Raw genomic sequence first — 14,532 nt, 5'->3', positions numbered from 1 at the left:
TTGAGGGACTGAATGGAAGGTACTATGATGGGAGGTTATTAAATGTTGAGTTATCACCTATTGGTAATTTTAGGGAGGGATGCTGTAAATTGTATGATGAGAGTAGGTGCGATAGGGGAGGATCCTGTAACTTCATACATAGAGGAAGGGTATCTAAGGGACTGATGGAAGAGTTGTTTGAATCACAGAGAGTGACATATCACAGTGACATTAGAAATAAATAAAAGTTTATTGTCATCTAAATTTATTCTTTGTCATACTCCCTGAGTTTAGAATAACCTGGAGGTTGCATCCAGAGGTACCAAGCTTTTTGAACACAAGAAAACAAAATGGCACACAGGTTGATAAAAAGAACCTTAGCAATGAAAATGTGAACAGAACATGGCATTATCAGCTCATAGGGTATCTTGTAGAAACTAAAAACATAGGAAAGGATTGAAATCAATTCAGCTGTTATCATCCACTTAGAGATGGAGCTAACAGTTAGACACACCATCAATAATTCATTGATAACCAAGCTTGAGAATGTTATGCTAATTATGGAATACATTTCATGCTGAAAGACTAGAAAGGAGAGAAGCATTATAATAGCCCCCTGATAGAAACTCACCACATTCCACACAGAAAAAGATTTAAAGCTTAGAACACTCTCCTTAAGGAGGTCTTTATACAGCTCAGGGAACTTCCTTGTTATTTCTTTTGGAACATCTCTTGACAGAATAATACAAAACACAGGAAAGAACGTATAGATTGTTACATACCCCACAACTAACTTTCCTTGATACAGTGAGATTGGTGAAAACAAGAAAATTGAGCAAAATATTCCCTGCATCACTGAGATGATAGTCCCTCTATGAATGATAAATTGAGCTAGCTTTGCTGTTCCTCTATAACAATTCCTACCATGCCACAAAATCAAATCGTAAACATCGCTGAATTTGGTGATACTGAAATCTGCTGCCAGACTTGCTTGATTTCCCTCCTTACCTGTAATTCCTATCCCAACGTTAGCCTCTGTTATCATGCTAACATCATTTCCACCATCCCCTATGCAACAAACTCTTTTTTTAGTATACTTTTTAATAATTCCAGCAATAACTGCTTTTTGTGTTGGAGAACACCTGCAACACACTACTGCTATCATTTCACTCGATACTTTGATAAAATCTTCTTTGTAATGATCTATCATAACCTGTAGACTCTTTCCATCCATAACTAAACAGTCTGTACTATTATTCTTTAAATTGTTTAACGCTTTCCATCCATCCTCTCTGTTTTGTACATTTTCTATGATAACATAGCTATTAGACTTAAGGAATAACCTTGAGGATATAGCGATACAAATGGCTGTTTCTATTTTATCTCCTGTCAACATCCAAATTTTTATTCCAGCATTTCTAAGGTTTTCCAGAGTTAACATGACATTCTCTTGTAGTCTATCCTCAACTCCTGTCAATCCTAAAATGTTCAACTCACACTCCAATTTTTCTACAACACTTTTAATTTCTTCAGATCTATTAATCATGCTGGATTTTGCCTCTGCATATTCTACCTCAAATTCTTGTAGCTCAATTTCCGTTAATCTTTTGGTTCCAATAACTAAAGTTCTTAATCCTTCTCTTGCCATGTTATCGCATTCTTCATTTAACCAGTCATTATTTTTAACTATCTTTTTCATTACTACATCTGCTCCCTTCATATAAAAGAATATTCCTTCCGTATTTCTAACAATTATTCCCATTCTTTTGGACTCACTAGTAAAAGGAAAAACATGTAATATTTCATATTCGTTTTCATTTCCTAGTAAATCTAAAACCACCATTTTACTTCTATCTCTTTTATATAATTTCATTCCCACTTTTTCTGTCCACTGTACTATGGCTATTTCGTCTGGAGAACTAGCTTGATAACAAATAGACACCCCATCATGTACTGGCGTTACATTATGACAGATACTTAATCCTCTCACTAGTTCATAGATCCTGGAATTTAAATCTTTCTTCCCTCTATGAATCTTTGAACCCATAAAGTTTTTTCCTGTAAAATTTTCTAGAGAGGTACCTCCTAGAGGCTCCAATTTTTTTGTTTCTCCACCCTCTATAGATGTAGGTGTTTCATGCCCAGTTGGTGTGCTATTTTGGCATTTCCTATTTTCTTCCGTCTCCTGACTTGCCTCAAATGCTCTTTTCTTAGTCAAAACCTTTTTTAAAATGCTTCTAACTTCATCATTCAATTCTCTTGTGTAGCAAATGGTCCCTAGATGCACCTTTTTCATTTCCATCTCGTTCATTGTTAGAGTTCCCGTCTTATCTGTTAGAAAATAAGAAATCCTACCCAACTCCTCAGGAATATTACTATTTCTCACTATACACCCATCAATCTCATCCATAATCCACCTAGAATAAATATACCTAGCCCAATCAATGCTAACCTTTAAACTTATGGGAATCACTGAAGAGAAAATGACAACAAATCTAATGAAAGTGATATCTAATCTAAAGTTTATACCTCTATAAATTGTAAAAATAATAGAAATAATGATAGAAATAGAGCATAGAAAGTAAGTATACATATCTAATTCGGATTCTATTAATCCAAATTTATTTCGGGGTCTTCTAGTGTTCATCATAGCTCTTGTTTCCCTTCCAGTGTAAATAATACAACACACAGCAAAACCACTAGCCACAACAGTGTTCATCCAAAGAATATTCTCCAAATTTAGACCTTCTGTTATTTCCTTTTCCAATGGATTGGTTACTATCATTTTTCCAACAAAGGAGTAAATATCCTTGTGTGGCTTATCAGCAAAGATCCTTACATCATAATTGGAAAAATTATCAAAATTATTTATAGATTGAGTAGAGGATACGGGAACTCTTAACTTCCAATCTGTTTCTCCATCCAATTGATCTGTTCTTATGAATATTTGTGAATCCATGGTCTTTAAAAGTACACAATCTGCAGGTACTCTTTCATTTTTTTTCAAGATTATCACATCTCCTACGCTTAAAGAGGAGCTGGGGACCATTTCAATTAAATTTTCATTTATAAATCCCTGTGATTCACTCATTCCCGCCATATATCCTGATTTTGTGAATAACTCACCAGTATCTACCAGCTCTGGCTCCTTTTCCTTGCTATTGATACTATTTCCCTCTATCTCCCTACCATTAAGATCATAAGAAATCTTTCTATAAATTTGTGAATTAGCTTCCTTATCCCTCAAATACCTTTTTATATCATCCATTCCTTCCTTTAGAAAGGTGAAAAAGAGAACCAATCCCCAAGGTAATAAATTTGAAATGAGTGGGGACACGCTGTAAGATGGAAATATCTGGGAAAATGAAATTAAAAAGAAATACACATTAAAGAAGTGTCTAAATTGATTTAAAAAGACTAAAAAAACAAAATTGTACCACGTGTATTTTTGATTTCTTATTGTATTTCTTGGGTATTTGTCATCCTGTGGCTTATTTACTTGGATTATTCTAACACTAAAGCTTTCACTCTTCCTCCTCTTCATTTGCATTATTTTTATTTTTTTTGCATTTAAACTCAAAAAGGGGTTTTAAAGGAGTAAGAGAATCCAAAGATGCTAATTTATTTATGGGTAAGAATCAAGGAATTATATAGAAAACAACCTAGGAATGGTGTACTACTATAGGTAAGGCATAGTAAAGGATGTGTAAGGAACTAATGGTGGTTTATTTAAATATCTATGGTAAATGATTTATATCTACCCTTTAAAATATTAACAACATTTTTTATGTGGCTCATCCTTGAGATGGATTATGTCTTGATCAACATTTATATCAAAATTACTTTTGTCTAGGAGAACATTCCCCATCTCCAAAAACACCTCTGTTACATTCTTATCCTCCTTGGCACTGGTAATGTAAAATGGAATATTCAATTCTTTTGCTTTCTTTATACACTCGTTGACAATCAAAGAATAGTCTTTAGAAGATAGTTCATCCTCTTTGTTTCCTATAAGGAATATCGGAATATTTCTCGATACCTCTTCTTGTATCTCACTCATCCACCACTCAATCGAACTACGAGATTTTGGATCTGAAATATCAAAAACTAAAAACACACCATGTGCTCCCCTGTAATAGCTCTTTGTTATTGCTTGAAATCTTTCTTGACCAGCAGTGTCCCATATTTGCAATCTAACAGTGTTGTCTCCAATTAAAATATCTTTAGATGCAAAGTCTATTCCAACTGTACTTATTTGTGAATAATTAAAGACATTATTTGTAAATCTAGTTAATATGCTAGTTTTACCTGCACAGCTTTCACCTACTATTATTAGTTTATATCTATGGTGTACTTTCTTGTAAGCCATTTCTTGGAAGGGGCTACCCTTAAAAAGGATAAGGTTATAAAAGTAAAGGCAATGAAACAACAAATAAAACACTTTCCATTATTCAAAAAATTTATTTTTCCCATTCAATAACAAAAGGATCTTCAAGTGTTATATTCCCTTCTAAGATAACACTCATCTCAAGACCATTTCCCTTTAACTCCAGAGATTCTATCAAGTTATTAAATCTCAGATCCCAAATACTCAACACATCACTTAAAGAGTAGAGATACCTTTCACAAAAGGATAAAGCTATCTTACTTTTAACGTTTCCACCGGACATGACAAAGTCATTCTCAGTTATGACACTCTCCTCTAAATAGCTAGTATAAATCTTCCCACCAGATCCACAACAATAAATCCTACTAACTAAAGTATCACAGCAAACACTGCTAATATTCTCTGGAAATACTAAACTCAACCTCTCTAAACCACTTATTCTAATAAGTACCTCATTTTTCCTAGCTATAAGAAATACCTCATTTGTGATAAATATCTCATCTCCTTTTATTTCCTCAACAAATTTTAATTTATCCCAAACTCCATCTTTTCCACTTTCTATAGGATGCAAGACATCTCTTTGATCCTCTCCCCTTTCTATCTCATTACCACTGTTATTGTCATTTACTTCTTTTTTATCCATTTCAATTCCACCCAATCCACTCTCCAATAGTTCATTTTTAATATTCCGTGGTATATTAAATACTCTTTCATTTGTTCTATACAATCTAATCTTCCCATCTCCTTTTATAACCAAGTACCCTTTATAAACCTCAATCTTGGAATTTCTAAAATCGCCAAAAATTTTACCAAAAAATCTTTTTTTATGGAAAATTGAGAGATGGCCAGGTGATAGGACATACATAAAGTCACCGGAATACGAAAATTTAAATGATAATACCTCATCTCTGTATGGAAATGAACTGTGTGGTTTAAAAGGATGTATTTGATAGATGTTAAAACACTTCTTTTTATACAAATAGATGTATTGTGGTATACCATTCATAGACAAGATGGTGTGTTTATCGTTTAATAAATAAATCTTCTTGGTGTTAATTAGAGATATATTCTCAATGTTCCCATCAACACTCAAAACCAAGGAAGAGTTAAACTCACTTTCCATTCTCTCGGGGTCAAGAGGGAAATTGAAAATAAAATTAGAGAAAGGAAGAGAACGCACTCCTAAGAAACTTAAAGTAACAAGAAGTAACTAAATAACGAATGATTTATTGAACTAAACATTCATGCCCTCTTTTTATCGTTAAACTCCCTTTTTCTCTCATCGTAATACCCTCTCCTTCCGGAGTTGTTATATCTCCTATAGGAATCTCTCGGAACAAAAGCAGGTGCTAATTTGATAGTATGAGAAGAATCAACCACCTTACCATTCAAATTGTCCATAGCCTCCTTTTTCTTATCTTCGTTCTCAAATTTAACGAAACAATACCCAGATTTACCCCTTGGGGGAACAGTCACTTCAACTCCACCAAGAAGTCTACAAAGATCATCGGTAGACATTGTTTCCGGGACACCAGAAACATGCAACTTGGTCCTGGAATACTCACCTCTTTGACTTCTGCCATCCCTTCTTCTTTTATAGAGAGGTTTCTCTGCATATGAAAGAGAAACAGTCTTTCCGCAAAGATTCATCTCATTTTGCTCATCCAACACCTTTTTAGCACTGTCACCACTCACAAAAGAAACAAATCCAATTCTCATCTCTTCGGAAGCATTTCTCTCTTTCCTCATAGAAATCTTAACAGCAGACCTAAAAATTAGTAATCAGAGCGTTCTCTCTTCACGGTTCAGAAACACGAACCAAGAAATATTCATCACTTACATTTCACCATACTTAGAGAATGTATCTAACAATCTTTGCAGATTTACATCCTCACTCAATTCCTTCAGAACAACTGTCCTGCTTTTTTGTTCCGTCATTATTTTCCCTGGGGTGGTGAAAAACTTTTAATTTTTTAAAATTTTTGAAATCTCTCAAAGAAGGGGGTGAAGAGAAAGAATGAAGGGTGTGATTTATCACCATTTAATTAACAATGCTAAATTTTGGAATAACTCTCTCCACCAGAAAAGGTTAACAAAATAAAGAATTCAGCAAAAACAACCCGCAAATTAGCAAATTAACTTTATATGGAAGATTCTCAGAGCTGTTATTCACCCCATCTCCCTCTGTAAAGAATTTATTAAAATCTTCAAATTCTTTGTCAAAATTCGTATCTATCAAAAAGGTACCTCTCTCAGGTGGTATTTGAATATTCTCTTCATTGTAGGACTCCATCCCATAAAAATTTTTGTTGTTCCCGTATCTCATTTCTTTCTTAACACCATGTCCTATCTCTCTGTTTCTACCATCAAATATCTTATATTTGTGTATTTTTTGATCTAACATTCTAAATAGGGCCTTACTTAGTGTTATAACCCTGGTACCCTTTTATATCCTCTTTAACCTTTTGTTAGAGAGTTGACCAATAAGTGAAGATCTCTGAAACAACACGAAAATTTAAAATGGGAGTATCTCTTAGATAAGCTCCAGATTTAATTTTATGATGTTTAATACTCCATCGTCTCCACCAGTAACAAGAATACCATTTTCTTTACAATAAGAAATGGAATTTATATCCATAGAATGTAAACCTTCTAATACCTCGAGGGTTTTAAAAGTTAAATCTACAAAAATTAAAGAAAATCTATTTCCTACAAAGGTAATAACCTTATCATCTATAACACTTAGTGTATAAATTGGATATAGAGAAACTTTAAATTTAGACTTTATACTCCATAACAAAGTGCTATATCCATTGTTATTCATTTCTTCACTATTCATATAGTACAGGTTTATAAATCCATCCTCACTACAAGATATCATCTTATCATCTCCTATAAATTGGATATCCCATACAGTAGAAGTGTGTTCTTCTATGGATTGGATCAATTCCCATGATTCATCTATATTGGGGATACTTTCATACACTTTTATGGTATCATCATATCCATAGGTATATAATAAGCTGTTTTTCCACTTAACACCTTTTACATCCTGTGTATGATCTTCTAAGATACAATCTATCTCTATATTAGTAACAGTATCCTTTATACCACATTTAGGATCATTTGTCTCATTTTCTTCCATTTTTAATATCCACACGGTCTTACCTCGAGTAGATATTGCAAGATACTTGTTATCATTTCTAAAGGATATACTCTTTATTTCTGTCTCTGGTCCTTCTACGGTATCTATAAATTTTTTATTCTTAAAAATAGTACCTGTACCATCATAACTAACACATCCCATGTACTCCTTATTAGAAGTAACATTTCTGATTGACTTTTTATGTACACACAGAATGCTACCTTCATAATTTGATATTTTATAGCATATCATAGCTTTAGATGTTCCACCACATAAAATCTCATTTTTGTTCACATTAACAGAGAGTACCTTACCACATTCAGTATGTAAAGTCTTTAATATCTCACAATACATTTTCATAATTTAAATTAGTAAGTACAGGGATGGGATTCAATCTTCCTATATCTCTGATAATCCTTCTCTTGATAATTTAACGGTAGAGAAAAACACCAACTTTAAAATTAAAATTTGTAGATATACAAAAAATATTTATCTTGAAATGCGTACCAACGAAGCTCTCAAAGTTAGAGTCACTAACTGTATAGAAAGATATATGAAGTAGTAGTGCTTTAAGGAGTGTTTTATTAAAATGGAAATTCGTGCTATTAGGAAGAGTGTGAACTTACACTGTGACATTCTAGAAATAAAGAACTTACCTCCCTATAATTTAACTACCACAATGTATCACCCCTCTACCCTTCTTACGTACTACACGCCCCCACTCTTCCCTGGCCCCAAAATGGGTTTTAATTGGACCTCCATCTAACAATCAAATCCCTAATTCTATCTAAAGGCGAGAAGTTCAATCTACCCTTCAAAAGTCTTTCTTTTTCTATATGCTCATCCATGGACTCTTTAGCCCTGATGAACGACTTGATTCTCTCCAAGTTTATCTCATCAATCTTCTCTCTGTACTTCTCAGGGAGATTGAAGGATAAAAAGTTCTTTTCTTTGAAAATGCTCCATTGAACCTTTTCGTACTCCCTAAGAAAGTTCTTGCCTCTGTAAGATGAAATGGTCCCTCTAACATCGCTGAGCTTTAGAAAGTAAAGATTTGTTAGAAAATTAAGGAGTGTGAGTAGATCTGTGTCACTAGACCCTTTCCACTTATCTAAATGCAAGATGTTACCGGCAAACGCGTCTCTAAATTCCTTTCCAGAGGGGCCATCTTCGATTCCGCTTGTTGAGAGAATCACAGTGTTGGAGAGTGGTCTATTCAGATGCTTTGGTGTAAACTCTGATTTATCTTGTAGAAATACCCTGTAAGAAATACATCCGTATGGATCCATCTTACCCGAAAGATTCTCACCTTCTTGTAGTGGTAGATCTGTAAGGAGCACCAGTTCGTACAAATGCGCTAAATTAAATAAAAAGACGTCTGAGTATGGTCTTTTCGCTATTTTATTGAATACCAACCCGAATTTTGATTGGATGAGGAAGTCTTGGATGTCAAATAAAATTACAGGTTTTTGTTCCTTTTGACTGGGTAGGATTGGAACATACAAAGCCTTCTTTGTGAGACACTTGGTGATCTTTTCTAGAGATCTCTTTATGTACTGTCCAACTCCCCCACTCTCCCCGTCTTTTGGTTTACCAGTGGCATACACACCCAATCCCACAGTGAGTATTGAGGTGGAGAAGATTGGAAACTTTTGTGTCTTGCACTCCCTCTTTATGTCCAAAAGAAACTCCCTAATGGATCTTAGCATCAAAAGGGTATCTGGAATATTTTTGCCAAGACAACCTTTGGATCCTCTCAATGGGAGATACTCTACAACGATCTTTTTTCTGGTTCCAAAGTCTTTCCATCACAGCTCTATAATTTATAGTCAAGAGCTGTCCCACAAGATACATTAATAGCGACTAGCCACATCCTCTATAATCCTCAACTTCACCTCTATATGGGTAGACCTGAACATCGGTTTATACTCCGATCCTTCCATCCTCAGAATGGTCTTGGTGTTTAAGAGATCAAACTCATCCAAAAAGTAAACATAAAACCCGGTTTTTATTGAATTACCACCCTGTTGTCAGCTTTGCAATTCTCTCAACGCGCTTCCCGACCATCCTTTCTGCATATCTTGCGATTAAACCTGTCCAGTAGGTAGATGCACTTAGAGGTATTCTCGTTGAAAGCCCTTAATTAGATCCTTCCACCTAAATATTTTAACTTACCTCCACCTCTTCTCTGTAAGAGCTGATGATCTCACCTAATGACTTCTCAAAGTCTGTCTCCTCACTCATCAAGGGGCCAAAAGTCCTTGACTTCTCTAGAAAAGGGTTTGTCGTTTGGTGGATGCTACATCCCTTGTTAATGTAGACTTCTAAACAACCTGCTCATTCTCAAGGCCTTTTGTCTCGGTGTCTCTTCAGCATGTCCCAGACCCGTCACATTTTTTGTTTTCCGGCTCTTAAAAATTTTGGAGTTTCCAGGCCTTAGACAGGAATGGTGAGAGGAGTGGAAGGCAATTCACCGCTTTTAAAGAGGTTTATAGAACATGGAATGATAAAGGCTGAATTGGATGACTACTTTAAGCAAGAGCTCCAGAAGGAGGGATATAGTGGCATGGAAATGAGGATGAACACCATTCCAATCCACATAACTTTGAGAGTGAACAAGACACATGAGGTGATAGGAGAAAAGATGTCGAGGATCAAGCAGATCAAATTTCTAGTTGCTAGGAAGCTGGGAGTAAGCGAAAACGGACTGAAGATTTCCGTTGAGATGGTCCACAACAGAGGACTGTGTCCTGCAACACAGGCTGAGAACATAAGAAACAAGCTTTTAATGAGTATGCCGCCCAGAAGAGCAGCAGTTGGCGCGTTGCGGAGTATTAAAGAGGCTGGTGCACAAGGGGCAATGGTCATCATTTCGGGGAAGGTGAGAGGGCAGAGAGCCAAGAGCCTCAAGTTCTCAGATGGTTTGCTCATTCACTCTGGACATCCCAGGGAGATGTACATGCGAGAGGCACAGTCCTCGGTGCTTCTGAAGCAGGGTGTCCTTGGCATTAAAACCTTCATAATGCTGCCGTTTGACAAGAACGGGGTAAATGGGCCCAGTAGGGAGGTTCCAGATAAAATCCACGTCTTTGAACCAAAAGGAGAAACATCTTAATTAAAGGACTACAGTGATATCGTTGTTTTTCTACATCTTCCTGGCTTCGAAATCCACATTCTCTGAGTGAGACATTTTCTCCCGACAAGGACCATGTTGTGGTCAAGATGATCCCTGATTTGAGAAATGAAGGATGGAAATGTGGTGAGCCCTAGGGATGGTGTTGAGTCCCCCGTTGCTCATTTGTGTGGCGGCTTGTTGGGGCTATCGGAAAGAAAGGGTCTAAATAGTACTCTACTTGTGATAGGTGGGTCTGAAATGTATGTGGGAGCACCTTACTTCACGTCTCTTAGTTCAATGAAGATGGGGACTGATCTTGTGTACATAATGTGTACAGAGGGAAGTGAAACACCATTAAAGATCCTGTCACCGGAATGTGTAGTTTTACCAGTGTCATACAAAGAGTGGATCCTGAGAAGAGTTAGCTGTTGTGTTGTTGGACCTGGCTTGGGAAGACAGGAAGAATTAACGGTTGGAACGATCCTAAAGATTCTGAGATTTCTAATTTCCCGGAGTGTTCCTTTGGTTTTTGACGGAGATGGAATATCTCTCTACGTGGGCAACGTTGATGTATTTAAAGGGTATCTTTGGATTGTTCTGACGCCAAATTTGAACGAGAGAGGGAGAATAGGAACAAGCCACCATTTTGCGATAGAAAAGGGGGAAACAGACGTGATAAGATATAGAAAGGATGTGTTGAGAAGTGTTTCTGATCAGGGGTCCTCCAAGAGATGTGGTGGGCTGGGGGACATTCTCTCAGGAATTCTCTCGTTCTTTCTCTCACGAATCTCCCCGAGATTGGATCAATCCAAGAAGATGACAAGCGATCTCACCAGAGATATGGCTGTTTCCTGCGAAATGAGCTGTAAGATTCTCAGGAGAGCGTCTCTTCTTTCCTATCTAAAACACGGCAGATCACTCATCGCTAGTAATGTCATAGACCACATCCATGGGGGATATAAAGAGGTTATCGAGGAAGTGGTGGAAGACGCGTGCTAAATAGTTTATTTAAAGGTACTTCGTTGTGTCTCTAATAGTTAAAATGTATTTACCTCTCACAACCTGTCGATGTCATGTCCTATGCTTTTACAAATCTCCCTGACACTCTCCATGCTAATTCTCAGTTTGTAGCACTCACCATTTTTAGCAGCAATCTTTTTGTGTACCAACCCATTCAGAACTAACAGCACTCTAAATGCATTCTCAATTCTCCCGTCTATCCTCTTTATGTTTTCAGATATCTCCCTGAATTTGCTGTAATGCACCATACAAAACACCAAGACACTCTCAATATATGACAATCTCGGGTGGATCATCTCCTTTGTTTTATCTAACAGAAGATCCTCGAGCTCCACCAACGTCTTTATCTTCCCGTAGGCCTTGATCACATGTTTTATTCTTTTTGGTGTAATATTCGCCAACGCTCCCTTTAAACACTTCCTCTCGTAACTGGTACATCCATCTCCTCCATGACCATCGTTGTCACAATCACTACACCTTCTCCCACCACTTAGCCACTTCAAGTATCTGTACCGCTCTTCATCCGACACCTCGAAAATAAAGCCCACAAACTCACCAAAACACCTCTTGGAGTATAGGATGAACCTTCCTCCCAGATCCAAAAAGCACGAATTCAAAGATCCATCAAACTCTACCAAGTAGATAAAATCCAAGTTTGAAATATCAAGGGAAGAAAATGTAAATTTGTAGGTTATGTTCTTGTGTGTCAAGAACCTTCTGAACACGGAGATGTCCTCCAGGGAAATGACCTGGACTCTGAAAAACCTCTCATTTCTCGCAATCTCAAGGATTTTCTCCAGGGAAGAGAAGCTCAGTGCCCCAATTTTTACGCTCTTCAAAACCTTTCTACCATCCATGGGGAGCAGAAAGCGTACAGTAAAAAGTGACTGGGGAGATTTGCCTAGCCGAGAGATTAAGGCACCAGAAAGATGCTTGTGTTGAATAGATTTAATCAAAATCGTTTGGTTTCAATACTCCTCCACAAGGAGATCAGGTAACTCTGAAATGGCAAAGACCGTGTCATCCCCCTGTACCTCCTCTTTAGCGGGGTTGCCCGCCCCGCTGATCCTCTTAGAATAATTCCATTTGGAGACAATTCTATTCCATGCGTTGACAATGGTCTCCCTGTTCCTTCCCCTGCTCACAAAGTAGATGTAATTAGTGGGCAGCCCGTATCGCAGGACACACTCCATGTACAACCTAAATATTTTCACGTGAACCAGCAGGCTAAACACCTCACAAATACCCGTGTCCAGGAAAATAATGAAGTTGTTTTTGGATATCTCATACTCGCTTAGTGTGGCCAACCTTTCTGTTTTTAGTGTCTCAAACTCTTTTTTGTCCACTGTCTTGTAGAAGTGTCCATTCTCTGTGATCTTCTTCTTGATCTCAGGCTCGCTACTCTTCATCCCAATGAATTTGTACAAAATAAATTCCTTGTCCGAGATGATCTTTTCCAATGTCTCAAAACACACTTTCTCCATCGACCGTAGCAGATCCTTAAACTCATCCTCTCTACTCAACTCTATCACCACGTAACAACTCTTCAGAAACTCTCCCTGTTTTTGCGCTTTTCCACCAATCCCACACCCGGGTGACATGCCATTGTCTCCACCAGCATTCACTCCCCCATCTCCATCATCCTCCATGTCTCTGTCCCTGACCAAGTACGAAATGTCCATCTCCCTCAGCGTCCCCTTCATCTGCTTTTGTGTCACCAGTGCCTCTCTCTCCATCTTATCAAAATACGAGGACCTAGAAGTGTAGGATTGCTTGTACTCCAGAAGCTCGTCCCTGAAAATTTTCAAGATTTTTTTAGCCGGACTCCTCATGTCGTATCTTTCATTGGTCCACTTAAATGTCTTAATGGCATAGTCCAACTTGTTGTTGTTTATTTGAACATCCCCCAGCCTCTTTTGGTGCATCCCCTTGCTCCTACCCTGGCCCCTCAGCATATCATAAAATAATTCGGTGCATGTCTTATCTATCTCCTGGAGATCGTCTACAAGAGATATCATTGATTCAAATGAATCCAGCATGAACTTTGGGATTCTCAGCACTTCCAGCTCGATACTTCTTTTTGCCCTAATATTCATCAGTATCTCCTCGTCACCCACCTCTCTGTCCAGAGGCAAACCTACAAAAGTATACATTTCCCAAGGGAGAGAATTTTTGGATTTGAATGTCTAAAAAATAGGAGTTACATGGTGCGGTGATTATGTGGAAATGTATTTTACAAAGGTATAAAGCAAATTTATTGGAAGGATGATCAAATCAAAATTTGTAAAGGCATCTGGTGAAAGGGCCGAGTTACTGAAGTTCCAAAATTGCAAGCTTCTCTTTGCTCTCCCTATTGTGATACTAAGCTGTCTTAATTTTATCTAAAATGCTACAATAAACTCTTTTGATCAGAATAGGTGACTCACTATCTATCCACACTCTTCCATTCATTCCAAGAGCAATTGAAAACTTATATTCTCTTCCTACCTCACTTAAATCCTTCGAAATCAAAAGCTTCTTCACAATCCAAACATCCAATTCAAAAAAGCATCCGTTGAGTACTCCAAAACCTTCTCCAATACATGAAAGTACACATTCTACTCCAATTCTAACGATTCTACCAAAAATATGATCTCCGACATTTACTTCCGGTTTATTTCTTTTATTACATCCATTAAACCACAGAGAGGGAAGGTATCCATAACAAGAAAAATAAGAATTACCTAATTCCACCTTATAATAGTCAACATGTTTGTATATTACTGTTCCAATAATCAAATCATCTATTTGTGGTGTATACTTCTTAGTTCTGTTATTTATGAAGTAATTATCCTCTAATTTTATCAATTCTCCATATAACAAACATTTTCCATTTTTCACTCCAAT

General features: G+C 37.0%; 1 protein-coding gene across 1 annotated transcript; it reads right to left on the bottom strand.

Moving 5' to 3' along the window:
• Nucleotides 1-244: 244 nt before the first annotated feature.
• Nucleotides 245-6,304, bottom strand: LOC146721527 (putative phospholipid-transporting ATPase IIA). The gene is made up of 9 exons (XM_085486645.1): nucleotides 6,207-6,304; nucleotides 5,658-6,134; nucleotides 4,818-5,154; nucleotides 4,288-4,366; nucleotides 4,099-4,224; nucleotides 3,860-3,987; nucleotides 3,178-3,463; nucleotides 2,183-3,057; nucleotides 245-2,014 (listed from the first exon to the last, which is right to left on the bottom strand). Exons 1-9 carry the CDS (start codon nucleotides 6,302-6,304, stop codon nucleotides 245-247), a joined length of 4,176 nt encoding a protein of 1,391 aa, XP_085342771.1.
• Between the last annotated feature and the right edge of the window lie 8,228 nt (nucleotides 6,305-14,532).

Source organism: Nylanderia fulva, unplaced genomic scaffold (assembly GCF_048542155.1).
Source record: "Nylanderia fulva isolate GAGA-0341 unplaced genomic scaffold, ASM4854215v1 Scaffold46, whole genome shotgun sequence".
In the NCBI taxonomy this organism is placed as follows: Eukaryota; Metazoa; Arthropoda; class Insecta; order Hymenoptera; family Formicidae; genus Nylanderia; species Nylanderia fulva.
The sequence above is the reverse complement of the archived record's forward strand: the minus strand, read 5'-3'. Positions and strand labels throughout refer to the sequence as shown.

Coding starts and splice junctions, on each gene's coding strand:
- LOC146721527 (XM_085486645.1), bottom strand. CDS start 6,304: ATGACGGAACAAAAAAGCAGGACAGTTGTTCTGAAGGAATTGAGTGAG. Junction 3,988..4,098: donor CTATTACAGGGGAGCACATG/GTGTGTTTTTAG, acceptor TATTCCTTATAG/GAAACAAAGAGGATGAACTA. Junction 2,015..2,182: donor AGGTTTTGACTAAGAAAAGA/GCATTTGAGGCA, acceptor ATGGGTTCAAAG/ATTCATAGAGGGAAGAAAGA.